This window comes from Quercus robur, chromosome 1, assembly GCF_932294415.1.
Source record: "Quercus robur chromosome 1, dhQueRobu3.1, whole genome shotgun sequence".
NCBI lineage: Eukaryota > Viridiplantae > Streptophyta > Magnoliopsida > Fagales > Fagaceae > Quercus > Quercus robur.
The window spans coordinates 52,026,581-52,043,595 of NC_065534.1; the positions used below are offsets into that span (position 1 = coordinate 52,026,581).

The 17,015-nt window shown below is 39.1% G+C and overlaps 1 protein-coding gene across 1 annotated transcript in view; it reads left to right on the forward strand.

The window, feature by feature from the left end:
• LOC126691649 (phosphoglycolate phosphatase 1A, chloroplastic-like) overlaps positions 1–3,198 on the forward strand; it is a 35,730-nt gene extending 32,532 nt beyond the window's left edge. Inside the window, exons 10-11 of the mRNA XM_050386698.1 lie at positions 2,675–2,778; positions 2,876–3,198. Of these exons, the coding sequence (XP_050242655.1) occupies positions 2,675–2,778; positions 2,876–2,982 (211 nt within the window). The 3' untranslated portion in view covers positions 2,983–3,198. The remainder of the gene's footprint in view (positions 1–2,674; positions 2,779–2,875) is intronic.
• Positions 3,199–17,015: the final 13,817 nt, after the last annotated feature.

A 17,015-nucleotide genomic window follows, 5' to 3' on the forward strand; every position in this document is an offset into this window, starting at 1 on the left:
TGGTGGTGTAGGGATTTACCATTCCATGTGACATTTCCGGTTGTGTATTGGATTGCCACTAATAGAGAGGCTTCTATGGACTCTTCTCTTGAAAGGTTGGGATGGAGGAATGGAGAAGTTGGAATGTTCATTTCATTCGAGAACCAAATGATTGGGAGGTGGGTGTTGTGGATGAATTTCTTTGTACTTAGGGATCTAATTTACTCCAAAATGAAAATGGAGACCGTATGAAATGGAGGTTGAAGAAGAATGGAGGTTTTGATATCCGTTCGTTTTATAACAAGTTTCGAGGTCTCTTGCCCATTGTCTTTCCTTGGAAAGGTATTTGGAAGATTAAGGCTCCTTGGCGTGTTTCTTTCTTTGTTTGGACTGCAGTTTAGGATAAGATTTTTACAGGTGACAATTTGTGGGGTAGAGTCTTTGATTTTGTTGACTGGTGCATTATGTGTTGTTGTAGTGAGGAGACAGTGAATCATTTGCTACTTCATTGTGAATAGGTGTATTGGTCGTGGAGCTTGGTTTTTAGATTTTTTGGGATTTCATGGGTTTTGCCAAGATCGGTTGTAGATACTCTTTTTGGTTGGTGGAATTGGTTGGGAAAGCACTCATCTAGCATTTGGAATTTTGCTTTGTTATGCTTAATGTGGTGTATTTGGAGGGAGAGTAATTGGCGTACTTTTGAGGAGGTGGAAAGTTCTGGAGACCAGTTGCTTGCTTTTTTTAGTGGTTCTCTTTATGATTGGTCTAGGGCTTGGGGACTCACTTCTAGTGATTTTCTCCTGTTGTTCCTTTGTAATTAGTTTGCTCTTTGTTTTTTCTATCTTTTTTTTCTCTCTGTAATCTTTGGTCTGCCTTATGCTCTTTTTGCATAAGGTAGTTTTTTGAATATATATCTCTTTCTTACTTATCAAAAAAAAAAAAAAAAAAAGATTGGTAAGAAGCATTTCCAGAACAACCCTTAAATGTTTTAAGTGATCATTATAACATTTACTAAATGCCTGAATATCATTAAAAAAAAAATACAGAACCAACTTTTTCAAGTAAGTCTTAAATAAACTTTCACCATTTAAGAAGGTAGAATCCGAGGGTTGTAGACCTTGGAGCAACACCCTTTTACCCATATAAAAGAACTTCATGGTCAATAACTGGAAGTCCCAGCAAATCTCCCCTAGTGTCCGCAGCTATTGAGTACCCAACACAACTTCACAACCCCCCAAATACAGTATATTAAAATCAACTATGAATTTGCGACCTTGCATAGAAATATTAGCCCCATGACACACCCCGTGTCTTAATCATAGAGCCATTAGCTACTTTGACTTCAAGATTTGGGAGGTATCAAACTGCAATTTCAGACTTGATAACTTAGCGGCATTAGAAAATTATGGGTACTCCCTGTATCAAGGAGAGATACTATTTCTTGATTCTTGATTTTACTTTGAACCCTCATAGTATTTGATGAAGGGCTACCCACCATCGCATAGAGTGTAATTTCAGCATTACAACTATCTTCCATCATTTCATGATGTGGACCCAACTACAGCTCCTAGATCATCTAATTCTACCAACTGCATACCTTGATTGCGTTCAATTGACAAAGATGAACCCTCCAATAAAAAAAAACTTAGCACCTTTACATTTATGACCCAATTGCCACTTCTCATCACAATTGTAACAAAACCCTTGTTTACTCCTTTCCTCCATTTGAGCCCCAGTCAACCCACAAACCAACCAACTTGTTCAGCATCCTGGAACCACACTAATGCCTCTCCATCCATGTGATAAGATATCATAAGTACCTTCTGATGCTCTGGTGTATTGTAGAAAGAAAAAATTCGTTAGCCCTATAAATCTGGCAACTTGGATCCTCTCCTTGGAATTTAGGAAATTCCAATTTCAAGGGTTTGCTTGGATTAACCAGTGTCAACTCAGTTGAAGCTGCATGTCCTTGTAACCCAGAAGAAGAATGTCTCTTATCTTCTGCCTGTGCCATTTTCTGCATAAAGGCATTGATTGATTGCAGCTGCTTCTGAATTTCTTGTACAGTCTGATCATGGTGATCTGTAACTCTGCTCAAAGCTGCAAATCTGTTCTTGGATTTGAAGAGAAGCACCAGTTTTTGTCATGGTGGAATGGTAGGAAGAGCTGCTCTGATACCAAATGTTAAGACTTTAACAGTTCTAAAGAACGAAAATGGTGGAATTGAGATTGTTACTTCAAGGGAACCAGTCCTCTTAAGAATAGAGAAGAGAGAGAAGAGAGACTTAGACTAAGAGTGTTCTTATTTCTGCTTACTTCTAATCACAGTACCATTCCCTTATTAATAGGCACAAATAGGTAGTTAGTTAGTCTAACCAACTCACTGTAACTACAACAGTAACTGATTACCTGCCTAGCGAATTATTACAATACAATGCAAATGTACAATACAATCATATAGATGAGTCAATAGCCTATCATGTAAGAGTCCTAATAGTATGTGATTTTGTTTTTGTCAACCATGGGGCTTAAGTGTGCATATAACAGTTAACAACACAAGAAACAATATTTATAAAAGCTATGACTTGATGCTACATTTTGCGAGACCTAAACTCTTTTGTGGAAATTACGAAAATAACAGTTTCATCAAGTATGAGGTCTATAATATTTGTCTCGTCAATTTGATCAACCACAGATTTGGCATTCTCAAGTCACAAATATGCATGGTTGGGGACAGATTAGATACTGATGTTCTTTTTGGACAAAATGGTGGTTGCAAAACTCTTCTTGTTCTCTCAGGTAACTAATACTTGAATAATTTATCCTTTGGTTAGCTTCGTGTATTGTCATATATAATCTGATCAAGCCCAATTTCCCCCCCTTTTTGTCTTGACAGGTGTGACTACATTGCCAATGCTTCAGAATCCAAACAATTCCATACAACCAGATTTCTACACCAACAAGATTTCAGATTTCCTTTCCCTCAAACCTGCAACTGTATGATGTTCATATAAGCACATTGTGACATTTTTCTTGGGCACATCTGTTCATTTTTAACCTTATTAATAATGAATTGTTGATATACAAAAGTCGTTCATTTTTATTTTTTATTTTTTATTTTTATTTTTCATGAAATGAACAAACTGGAGATTGAACTTAGAAACATACTTTTGTTGTAGTTCCAATAATGAAAAGTAAAAAATATTAATCATTCCTACATGTATTATTGTTCATGTTATAGTATAGTACTATTTTTAGTTAACCTTATTCTTCTCTCTCTCTCTCTCCCTTTTTTTAATTTCAATTTTTTATTTTGGTGGAATGAATTTGGTTCTTTAGACGATAGATTGATTATTGGACACTTGGTAAGTAAATATATAGAAGAGATTCAGCTTTCGGCTGTCCCTCCGAAGCCTTTTACTCATAGCCCCCAAGTGGTAAAATTTATATATTTTGAACGGTTGTGGACTGTCTTACTGAAACAAGTAAACTGTAATGTGGCAAGTACTGTAATGGCTAACAAGGAGGATCATATAGGCATTATGCTATTCTCTCCAGTCCATTCAGGCCCATATCACTTTCCCATGTGTTCAACTAAAGCATGTTTCATACTCCTGATGTGGCAAAGCAGGTTTCCTTATTTGGGCTTATATGTTTCCAATCATCTCCTCCTACCAATAGGCAATAGCCTGCATGTTTGTAGTACATGCTAGCAACATAGTTTAATATGCACATGCTAGCAACATTGTTGATTGTTGGAATGACTACTGGACATCAAGAAAAACCAAAACTTTATGGTCTGTTTGGATTGAGGGGGAGAGAGGGGAAGTAGAGTAGAATAGTGTAAATTTAACCCAAAATTAGTTTATTTTTAGTCAACTCTACTTTACTTTTCTCTACTTCCTCTCCTTCCCCCCTAAATCCAAACTGGCCATTAGACTAGGCAAAACAAACTAAGTTGTACCCAACTTGTTTACTATATAAAAAGTGAATGCCTATTATGAAATATGAAGCATCGACATTCAAAAACCAATATGAACCTCTTTTTTTTTTTTTGGTTGAGAAACCAGACTAGTAGCCTAGGCTTTATTAGAAACAAAAACCAAAAAAAGAGGAATTAATGAACATCAAAGAGAGCCAAGGGGGAAATGTCATCCAGCAAGTCCTCTATCTAGGCTTGAAACTCTAACCGAGATTTGGCCTTTTTTACTAATGCATTAGCTACCCTATTACAAGAACATTTAACATGGTTGAATTCAAAGCAGGATAAATGAGAAACATGGGTAAGAATGTCATCGATCATGTTGCCATACGGAGCTTCACTAGCAGACTTGTGATTAAGAGCTTGTATCACAATCATTGAGTCACCCTCAAAAATTACTTCATGGATACCGATTTCAAATGCAAACTTCACAGCACGGCGGCATGCCAAAGCTTCAACCTTGACAATTGAATTTGGAAAGGGGACACTCAGCCAAAACAATAATCACCTTGCCTTGATTGTTGCGAATTACCACCCCAAACCAGCCGTGTGGTTATTGCTAAACATGGCACCATTAAAGTTTGCCTTGAATCCCAGGGAAGTCGCCGGGGGGGGGGGGGGGCATAGGCTAGGGGGAGCAGTTGGAAAGTTCACAGGCTATGCATCTTGAGCACAGATGAAGTCCTGGAGAAATTTTGCAGCATTTGGACCAACTCTGTCTAGCGGTTGAGATGGGAGTCCAAGCCTTAGAGCATTCCGATGATTCCAAAGCCTCCACGCCATACAGATGAACAACTCGACCCTGTTATCATAAAAAACCTACAAAAATCTAGACAATAGGTTAAAAAATCAACTGGTGGGGAGGAGGCCGCTTGGCTGAACCAAACATGGTCACTCCACACCTTCTCCAACCTGGGATAGCCCCAAATAGCACGCAATGGGTCCTCAATAGTAGTTTTGCAAATGTTGCATCGATCCAAATCAACAATATGGCACTAAAACAGATCATTCGTGGTTGGTAGGGCTTTGTTGCAAGTTCTCCAAGCAAAAAGCTTCACTTTGTTAGGGACTTGTAGCTTCCTAAGGCCTCTCCAAAATTTCTTTTGGGGGTTTGGATTGGAGCTACTAGCACTATTAGCCAAAGTAGCATTGGCCAATGATGAGCACTACGAGTAGTAAACAGTTCCGTAGGCGTTTGAGACCATATTAGACGATCAGGGGGAAGTCTAGCGCTAAAAGAGGGATGCTAAGAATAAACTTGGCTTCATGAGGCAAGAACAACTGCTGAACTTGATCCACTTTCCATGTAATTGACTCGATATCAATGAGAGCACTGACCTTGGCATCAAGGGTAAGAGAAGGTGGTGGAGCGATGACAGTTTTGCAAATTTTATCCGATAACCATTTGTCTTCCCTGATGCACGTGGATTGCCCATTCCCAACCCGCCACACCATGCCTTTTTTAATAACATCTTTCACACTTAAAATGCTCTTCCAAGCGTAAGAACCAAGTGTGGATTCTTTGGCAAATAGAGTAGCCAAGATTGAATCTTGCTTTAAAAACCTTATGACATAGTGAATTCGGACTATGCATCATGCGCCATACTTATTTACCTCGCAAAGCATCATTAAACTTCTCAATCTCCTTGAACCCCATACCACCATTTTCTTTGGCCTCACACAATTGCTCCCATTTAACCTTGTAGATATCGTATTTTGCCCACCCTCGATTTGCGTGCTAGACCCAAAAAATTTCAAAAATATTAACTTTTTTCCATGGGGCTGCTGACATACGCGGACACACCTAGATTGATGTGGTGCAACCCATTTGGGCATCAGGGCACTCGAAGTGCCATTTTAGGTCAAATTGACCAAAATGTCCCTAGTCAACCCTGAGTTGACCGAAAGTCAAAATTGGTCAAAATCATCCCAAAACAAAATTATTCATGTTTCTACATCAAACCCGAGTTACTTAGAGATTTTTGTCAACTTTGACCAACTTTGACTTAAGGTTGACTCCCGAGGGCAACAAAAACCCTAATTTTGATCCAACTGTTAGAATTGGTTGAGACTAGCGTCATTGTAAAGATTATTGAATTCCCTTTTCAAAAACTATTCACAGGTCAAAATTGGAGTTAAAATGGTTGAGATATCTTGAAAATCGTGTGGAGCGCATTAGCACTCTCCCCGAGGCCATAACTTTCAATCCGACTGTTGGAATTTCAATTTCTTTAGTGTTCAAGAAACTAGCCAGAACTTTCGAGGGACATCAAGATCAATTCAATATGCATACCTAAGCCTATATTGTTGATGTCAGCATACCCAACCCAGTGCACAAAAAGTGGCCATTGAGCCTCGAAAAGCATGCCAAGCTTATATTTAACCCCCAGAACCCTAGATTTCAAAAAAAGAAAAAAAAAAGATTTTGGGCATTTCGGAGTACTTTTTTGGGTAGATTCTCTCTCTATTCCCCTCTAAATTCTCTCCCAAATACATCCAAAAACTTTTAATTCCTCTATTTTCTCAACAATCAAGTGGATGCTTAGAGCGAGGGTGCAATTCCTAAGATACAAGCTAAGAGGGCAAGGATGCAAGCAAGAAGACACAATTCTGTGTAGGTGCATATTCGTCTAATTTACAATTTCCTATACCTTGGGTTGATTTACATTTACATGTAGTGTGAATATGCACCTACAGGGAAAAAGAAGAAATTACCGATGGTAATGTCTAATTTATATTTTCTGTACATAGCTGGGCTATACTCTTGGAACGTTGGCAATGTCTGCTTTACTTTCCTGCTTTGTGTGATAGCATTGCGCATGATGTATGTATATTTATACATGACTATATATTGGTGATAGTGCACTTTGTATGATGGACTCTTATGGCTACGTGAGTGACCCTCTCTAGTCACGAGTGCTCTTGACCTTGTAGTGTGAGTATGTGCTTAAGGCACTTGCTGTAGGTGCATATTCACGCTATATTATGTGTGTGATCATTGTGGTGTGATTGTCTTGATCCATGTTACCTGAGTGACATTGGGTTTCCCGTGTATGCAACACGCATCAATATGCTTGATGCTTTGAGGGGCTCCGGCTTGTCTTAGCATAAGCATGTTGGCACGCGCCATATACATAGGAATGAAACCCTACCAATGCGCTATAGCGCACCAAACGCGAAACTCTGCCAAATTTTCGCCATGAAAATGAGGCACCTTCGTTGCCATGTTTTCATAGCAAAAGCTTGGTGAGAGTAGTGTTTTGTGTGCTATGATGCACTCGTGGCGAAGCACTGTCAGATTTCCACTATGAAAATAAGGCAAAATGCTGCTGGATTTTTATCGTGGAAATTTTGCAACGATTCCAAACACACTAGGGAAGCATTGATCAAGACTACACCCTTTCTGAAACCAAATCTCAGAGCCCAATTTCGTTAAAGCCCCAAAAGCTAATGCCAATAACTTATTAGACTGTCTACGGACAGGTATTGTGGGGTGCTTAACACCTTCCCACACGTAACTAGACTTTTGAACTCAATAATCAAGATTTTTTATCCGGCAATATTAAATTAGGAAAAATGACATTTTTCATAGCCTAGGATTGGTAATAAAATCAAATAGAGTTAGGTGACCAATCACACCTTAGAAAAAACCCAATGATTGGTGGCGAGTTCACTTACCTTTGGTAACTCGATTAAAATTGACTCATTTTCCAATCACAAACCAGAGGTATACCTTTCTTCACAGCACCCAAGCTCCGAGCCCACATACACATCTTGTGTATGCATCTTTAAGGGTGCGCACGAGCGTCGCCACGATGGGTGGTTGAACCACCGCGAGGCATCGACAGACTAGTGACTCCACTGGGGATACTTAGAGAGCTTTTGATGAAATCTTAATCTTTGGATATTGGCTTTCAAAAACATTGAAATTGGCATTAGCCTCTAGGGCTTTCCTTTTGGAAAATGCTTTTACTATATCCTTAGTAAACTATTTTCAAAACTCAAAAATGTTTTCAAATGGTTTTCCAAAAATTGGCTTTGATGTATTTTCGTATGTGTGAAGCTTTCCTGATTTCCTGAGCATGCTTTGCCACTTTCCTTCACATGTGCAAACCTAGGGTAGTAAGATTTAATTTCTGCTACACCTTTATCTATTCATATATCTGCTGTGCTTGGAAAATCTTTCCCCTTTCATTTCAAAATGCATGACATCACCCTTCATATTGGGTCGAACCTGGACTCAGCGTTGAAGGCAAATGCTGGATACACATACCTTAGATAGTTACTGGGTGCCAACTTGTAGGCACTTCTAGATCCATGGGTGGACAGGAGTAGTTGAAAAGGCCCCTCTTAATCCTCTCTATCCCACAACTTCTATGAAGGGAAGGATTAAATCATCGGGGTCTTCCCTAAGAATAGGACAAACTTACCAGTTAAGTTGTGTCTCATACAGTTGGCCTAGAGTAAGTCGAAATCCATGAGAACTAGGAAGAGCCAAGACGAGCGAACATTCAAGTCTAGGGTAGGATATCCTTGTTAGGATTGATTTCAAAAAGAGTCAAGGGGAAAGTGTTCAGTTTCCATTTGCAGGTTTGCCATTTTTGCTTGTGTCAAAGAGTTATGCTCTACTCCAGTTTCTATCCATCTTGCTCACATAGCATCTGTGATTAACCCCTACAAGGACATGCATGCATACACTAATGGCTCCATCATGTAAATGTGTACAAATAAAATTTGTGGCAAGTAGTCGGAACTCCGTGCCAAGGAGGACATTGCCAAGAGTCCAAGATCTTCTTCGAGAAGGCAAAGCCATCAAGAATGAAGCCTCCACATCTTGTAAATTTGAACTTCCTTGTATTGTAAAAGGCCTAGTGTTGGAGCCATTGTATAGCCTAGTTTTGGGGGCATTGTAAAAAGCCAAAGTTTTGTAAATGCATTGTTTTCTTTGTAATGAAAAGAGAAGGGTCCATCCCGCAACTTCAAGCATGATATGAAAGTTCAGGTTACTTGCCAAAGCTTATGCATTAATTTTGTATCACTATAGAAACTCACCATGATAAAAACCCGCTCAAGGGTTTAAGCCAATTTCTAAAAATGATAGAAGCGTGTCCTTAAGCATTTTGATTGCAGGGGAACAATTCTCAAGTGAAGGTATGATCTTTGCCTACTTGCATAACATTGAGAAACCCTAAGAGGGATGGTCCCATGACCACTCATGCATTAGTATCCACCTGAGCCTTAATGGTCCCCGGTCTTACAAGGGCATTCATGCATCTTCTAATATCTTTCACCTAATTGTACAGATAAAAATTGGGTGACAAGCAACCAGATCTTTCTATAGAGACAAGCAAGAGGCCAAGTTTTTCTTCAAAATTGCCAAAGAGATCGAGCCTTGCTTTCCTTGTATCAAATGCTGTTGTATCAAAATTGGATCCTTTGTCCAAGGATCATGGTGAATATTGTATTAGAAAAAGAACTTTGTATTTGCTTTGATCGTTGCAAAAACCTTTGCTATACAAATTATGCCAAATTTTTCCTAAAAAGGGGCAAGGTGTTGTACCTTAAAATTTTCATTATGAAAAAGGGGTTCATCCCATGATTTTTCAAAACCTATGCAAATGTTTAGTTGCTTGCCACAAAGAGGTTATGTTAAGTTTTGCATCACTTTAGAAACCCATTCAATGACAAAAAGTCCAAATCATGGAACTTCTCCCCCTTAATTGCAAAATGAAATAGGGGCATGCTTAAAGCATTTGGACATAAAACTGACATGTGCTTTGGTTTTTTGTTTCCACCATGGAAATATCTCAATTGTAATCCTGACTCTTTGCTTTCCCATTCTTTCTTGAGGTGTGAGATAACATGTGGGAAGTTCTCTAAGCTTGTACAAAAGGATATGTGGCAAGAATGAAGAGTGAGTCGAATATTGAACAGAAACAATGGACCATTTCAATTGAATGCCAATATTCTTTGGGGGATTGCAAAGTGGGAACTGGTTTTTGTCATCTAGTTGCAAACTGAAGTCTTGTTTCATGTATGGGCTATTCAAGATTATTTGGTCGAACCTACTACCACATGGCATTTGAAACTAGAAAGGAATAAGCATGAATTGCTATTGAATGCCCGTACCATCATTATCTTGACATTATGGTAGCTCATTGACATTCTAGTTGAGAGAAAATGGAGGGAGAGGATGGGGACTTTTAGAGGAAGTACTTAAAGATGAAAAGAGAAAGGGGATCTTGAGTGCATTCTCTGAAACTTGAAAATGAGATGATCAAGCCATTCCCAGAAATGTCTAAGGCTCTGGTCTACAGGAAGATCAGTAGGACCTAGGTCCATGGCTTTTGCTAGTCTTATAACTCTAGGGGAATGAGCCAAAGATGGTTTGAAGAACAAGAAGCTTTTATAGATGTTCTCATTCGTGTCACACTTCAAGTGATAAACTGAAAAGACTAGTGCTACCAATAAGACCCTTGATTGGTCTTTTGTAATCCAAGCCAGTTGACTCATACCATCAAGATTGGTCTTGTCAAAGTATTTGGAGTTAATTCTTCTGAAATGGCTATCAATGGCATAAACTCCTAAGGGTGCCTAACCCTCCCACTGCTTATCAAGATGATTTCATGACTAGTCTGGATTCGACTATTCTTGGTACTGAAAAAAAGGACTTCTAGAATTAGCCCTTTAGGCATGCACACCAACAATCACAAAGTCTTAACCAAGAGGTCACATTGAACATAAGATGGTAGAAGATAGATAAGTCAGGTTTGGCACGCCTCTATACTGGGGTAGTTTTTGTTGGGCTCCTATGCGTTGTGAGGAGACCTTTGTCAAATCTTGTTAATCTCAAGTTGAAGAGAAATGATCTTAGGAAAATATCTGGGTTATTCATCTCAAAGGGATTTCTTTTAAGTACTGTTTCGAGAAAAAACCGTGGAACTTCCCTGACACTACTTCCAAGTGTGGAAATTAAGACCTGATGGTGGGCTCTCGAGATCATGCTGATATGTAGCCAATTTCTGGCTTGTAGTGTTTCTTAAAGGACCACTGACTTCACCCCCAAGTTTTAGTTAATGTTGTCAACCGGTGGCGTGAAATTTTCAAGAAAACCCTAAGAGTAGGGAGGATGCTAAAGATTGACCTAGTCTAAAGACTTTTTTGGGATCAAGTTCTCCTTTAGAGGAAGTGTACTGCCAATGCTATGCTCAGAAAGACCAAGCAGTCATGGTTCATCTTAGCTAGGAATCTTCAAGAGGCCGATTAGATGGTTGAAGAACCGGAAAAATGCCATACTAGGGTAAAAGTTTTCTTGATTCTCTCCTGTGTAAAAAAGGGAAGAAGTTGATGACCACAAAAGTGTCATGAATTCCTATGCAAATCTCACATAGGGTTGCCTCCACAAGACCTATGAATGAAATTCCAAAATTTTTGAACCTGGTTTTAAGAACCAATTGAAACAGAAGGGAAAAATGATGACCCTCAAAGACTTCAAATGACAAGGATTTTAGATCCTCCAAAATTTTCAAGTTCAGCAAATTCTTAAGGGTTATTCATTTCTTCCCAAGGAATTTCGAAGAAAATGGGATCTTTATGATTGCAATAGCTTATGCAAGCCTCCATCAATCATTAACAAGCATCTTCAAAAAGACCTAAACCCAAAAGATTCAATTGCTCAACCATAGGTTTTAAATACCATTTGAGCATCATTGCCCTAAACACTTTTCGAGCCTATCGAACTCATCCTAGTAGAGGACGCCTGAGTCATAATCCAAACATGACCCCTACTGCCCCAAAGGTTGGCCCTAGTCTCAATCTTGATACTGAGGCAGTTTTATTTCAGATATTTTCAAACCATGGACGGTATTCCCTTTATCTAGTGCAATTCAAGATATCCACTAGGAGAAGGAGAAATCTCTCCTCGTGGGAGCTAGAATAGGTGCCAAGCATGCACGATTCATCAAGACCACATAGAACTCAACATCGAGGTAGTTTTGGTGTAGTTATGACCAAAAGTCTCAGCATTTCCTAGATTGGATCTTCCTAAAACATTAAATCCAGAATTCAGCATATCAAGGAACCTAAAGAGCTCACAATAGGGCAATCCTTCAGTTCTTTCAAGCCTTGGGTGGTGTCTCAATAATCCAGCACAACCAACAAATCCTTTCCTTCGAGTAGTCTTTAAATAGATTTCTTTCGATGAAATCCTTTCACCTTCAGGTTGTCTTCGGACCAGTTTCTCTGGATGAAACACTTTCAGCTTTAACTAGCTCCCAAAAGGTCTCTTTCAAACACTTTCACTTTTGGGTAGTCTTTTGACCTGTTTCTCTTTATGAAACCTTTTCCATACTTCCACGGTGTAGGAACCTTTTCACGCTTCCATGGTGTAGGAATCTTTTATGGTACTCAATGTACCTCAACATGCTCAGTACAACCCTCCTCACTTCCACGGTGTTGGAACCTTTTCCACCCTTCCACGATATAGGTACTGCTCCACGCTTCCACGACGTAGGAATCTTTTATGGTACTCGCTGCATCCTAACATGCTCAGTACAGCCTTACTCACTTCCTTAGTGTAGGAAACTTTTCCACACTTCCACGGTGTAGGAACTGCTCTATGTTTTCACAGCATAGGAATATTTTATGGTACTCGATGCACCCCAACATGCTCAGTACAACCCTCCTCACTTCCACGATGTAGGAGCCTTTTCCACACTTCCATGGTGTAGGAACCTTTCCACGCTTCCACAGCATAGGAATCTTTTATGGTACTCAATGTACAACATGTATAGTACAACCCTCTTCACTTCCACGGTGTAGGACATTTTCCACACTTCCACGGTGTAGGAACCTCTTTCTCAAAATATAAAAGTTTTCAAAATATCTCTCACAGGATTCAATTTGACGGCAATTGTTTAGTCTGGGTTTTTATTTCGAAATGTCAAGTGTCTCAAAATGTCAAATGTTTCAAAATATCTCTCTCAAGATTCAATTCGACGGCAATTGTTTAGTTCGGGTTTTTATTTCAAAATGTCAAGTGTTTCAAAATATTTCTCTTAGGATTCAATTCAATGGCGATCGTTTAGTCCTGATTTTTATCTCAAAATGTCAAGTGTCTCAAAGTGTCAAATGTTTCAAAATATCTCTCTCAAGATTCAATTTGACCGTGATCATTTAGTCCAGATTTTTATCTCAAAATGTCAAGTTTTTCAAAGTATGTCTCTCGTGATTCAATTCGACAGCGCTTGTTTAGTGCCACATTTTCAAAGCTACTCTCCTTCTTTAAGGTTTCCCCTTTAAATCAAAGTTACATCATCACCATGTTTTAAATCTCCCAAAATTTCCTGTTCTATCATGCATAGTTTCTCAAGTCTACCTAGCATTCCACATAGATTTGCATTATTTTTCGTGCATTTTCATAGCATCCAGCATCTGCATGTTCATCTATGTTACCCCACCCCCCCCCCCCCCCCCAAAAAAAAAAAAACAAAAAACAAAAAACAAAAAAAGAGAGAAGAGTTTTTGCCTAGTGCCAAGGAGCCAAACTAGAAGAAATTATTCTTAGATTAGCTGCAGTAGCTCAGCCTTATTAGGGTAAGACCAGTTTTGACCCATGAATAGTACAGTTATCACACGCAATTTTTGGGCAAAAAAATGCAGAATTATGTTCTTTATCCAACACCTCTCATTGCAATCGAGATATCAAATAAAAAAGGGGTAGCTGTAAATACCGTATTTTGTCCGCTCTCTATTTGCATGTCGGACCCCAAAAATTCAAAAATTATTAACTTTTCTCCATGGGGTCGCAGACACACCTAGATTGACATGGCGCAATCCATTTGGGCATCAAAGCACTCGAAGTGCCATTTTAGGTCAAATTGACCAAAATGCCCTTGGTCAACCTTGGGTTGACCGAAAGTAAAATTTGGTCAAAATCAACCCAAGACAACATTTTTTATGTTTCTACATCAAACCGAAGCTACTTTGAGATTTTTGTCAACTTTGACTAAGTTTGACCCGAGGTTGACTCTTGAGGGCACCAAAAACCCTAATTTTGATCTGATTATCAGAGTGTATTGAGACCAATGTCATTATGAAGATTATTGAATTCCCTTTCAAACAACTATTCATGGGTTGAAATTGGAGTTAAAACGGTTGAGATATCTCGAAACCCATGTGGAACACGTTAGCACGCTTCCCGAGGCCATAACTTTTAATCATACCGAGGGAATTTCAATTTCTTTATTGCTCTGAAGACTAGACATCTAGAAATTTCCAAGGATACTAAGATCAACTCAATTGATGTTCGAGAAGGGCTTCAAATATGTGGTCGAAGTCAAGTGGAAAAAAAGATGAAATTGCTAATGTCAGCATACCCGACCTGGCGCATAAAAAGTGGCCACTGAGCCTCGAAAAGTGTACCAAGCCTCTATTTAACCCCTAGACCACCAAATTTTAAAAAAAAAAAAAAAAAAAAAAAAAAAGGCATTTTAGAGCACTTTTCTTGGCAGATTCTCTATCTTTCTTCCTCTCTAAATTCTTTCTCAAACACATCCAAAAACCTTTGATTCCTCTCTTTTCTCAACAATCAAGAGGGTTCTTGGAGCGAGGGTGCGATTCCCATGATGCAAGCTAAGAGGGCAAGGATGGAAGCAGGAAGATGTTAGCCCAAAAAGGGCAATGTTCAGTAGATTTGGAGGCCTAGCCTCCTCAAGTGGTTTTCTCTCTTTCTCTTAGCCTTTTCTCTAGAATCATGTATTAAGGTCTCTTTTCCTTGTACCTTTTATCTTTCCTGCACTTTGCTTGGGCTGCATTCCCTAGGTATGGCAATGTCTAATTTGCATTTCCTGTACCTTGCTAGGCCATACCCTTGGAACGTTAGCAATGTTTGCTTTACTTTCCCACTCTATGTGATAGCATTGTGCAAGATGTATGTATATCTATATATGCTTGTATATGGGTAATTGTGCACTTTGTATGATGGACTCTTGTGGCTATGTGAGCAACCCTCTCTAGTCACGAGTGCTCATGACCTTGTTGTGTGAGTATGCGCTTAAGACACTTGCTGTAGGTGCATATTCACACTATATTGTGTGCATGATCATCGTTGTGTGATTGTCTTGATCCATGCCACTTGAGTGTCATTGGTTTCCTCATGTATGTGACACGCATCAATATGCTTGATGCTTTGAGGGGCTCCGACTTGTCTCAGCACAAGCATGTTGGCACGCGTCGTATACACAAGAATGAAGCCCTACTGGTGTGCCATAGCGCACCAAACGTGAAACTCTGCCAGATTTTTTCCGTGAAAATGGGGCACCTTCGTTGCCATATTCTCATAGCGAAAACTTGGTGAAAATAGTGTTTTGTGTGCTTGATGCCCCTGAGGCGAAACATTGCCAAATTTCCACCATGAAAATAAGGCGAAATGCTACCGGATTTTTTGTCGTGGAAATTTGACAACGATTCCAAACAAACTAGGGAAGCATCGATCAAGACCACACCCTTTCTGAAACCAAACCTCAAAGCTCAATTCCATTAAAACCCTGAAAGCTAATGCCAATAGCTTGTTTTTTAATGCCAATGTCCGAAAATTAAAATTTTACCAAACAAAGGACTATCTATGGACAGGCATTGTGGAATGCCTAACACCTTCCCCACACGTAACCAGACTTTCAAACTTAAGAGTCAAGATTTTTTTTCTGCCCATATTAGATTAGGAAAAAAGACATTTTTCTTATCCTAGGATTGGTAATAAATTCAAATAGAGTTAGGTGACCAATCACATCTTAGAAAAAACCCAATGATTGGTGGCAATTTCACTTACCTTTGGTAACTCAATTAAAATTGACTCATTTTCTAGTCACACACCAAAGGTATACCCTTCTTCACTGCACCCCAGTTCTGAGCCCGCATACACACCCTGTGTATGCATCTTCAAGGGTGCGTGAGCATCGCTGCAATAGGTGGTCGAACAGCCGCTAGGCATCAACAAACCCAGTGAATTTTTCTACCTTCATTGCTATAACCCCACCAAAACTTTCAGATCATGGTCTCCAATTCTTTAATCAAACCCTTTGGAAGCTTGAAACAACTCATAGAATAAGTTGGGATGGCTTGAATCACTACTTTAATCAGAACCTCTCTACTAGCTCAGGAGAGTAGCTTCTCCTCCACCCTTGAAGCTTTTTCCAAACCCGCTCCTTGATATAAGTGAAACTTTGTTTTTTAGCTCTTCCCACAAAGGCCAGAAGCTCTAAGTATTTTTCAAAGTTTCTTATTGAAGGGACACCAAGGAGTTGTTGAATGCAAATCTGGACATCCTAGTGAGCATTAGAGCTAAAGAAGATGTTGGTCTTATCCTTGTTAATTTCTGCCTACTGCCTTTCTCATAAATAGCCAAAATATCTATAATAACTTGGCACTTTGCTTCCTTCACATGGCAAAAGAGAACACTATCATCTACAAAGAATAGGTGGGATACCTGCGGTCCATTTTTGCATATAGAAAACCCTTTAATTGAACCATCATATTTTGCTTTATAGAGAAGCCCTTGAAGACCAATAGCACACAAAAGGAACATATATAGAGACAATGGGTCACCTTGGCGTAAACCTTAATCCGGTTTGATATGCCCAATAGGTTGTCCATTGAGGAGCATAGCATAAGAAACTGATTTGATGCAAGACATGATAGTGGATACAATTTTTCCCAAAAAACCCAAATGAATCATCACCTTCTCTAGTAATTCCCATTCAACTCTACCACAGGCTTTGCTTATATCAAGTTTGAGGGCCATGTAACCCAATTTTCCTTGTGTCTTATGCTTTAAGTAATGGAAAGTCTCAAAAGCCACCAACCCATTATCAGTGATGAGCCTCCACAAAGGAAGGCACTCTGAGAATCAGAAACAATATATTGCAAAGGCTAATAGGTCTAAATCCAGAAACTTTTTTAGGGTTTTTGATTTTTGGAATTAGGGAAATGAAAGTTGAATTAATAGTTTCAGGATAATACCTTTATTTAGGATTGCAAGAATTGCCTTGGTAACATC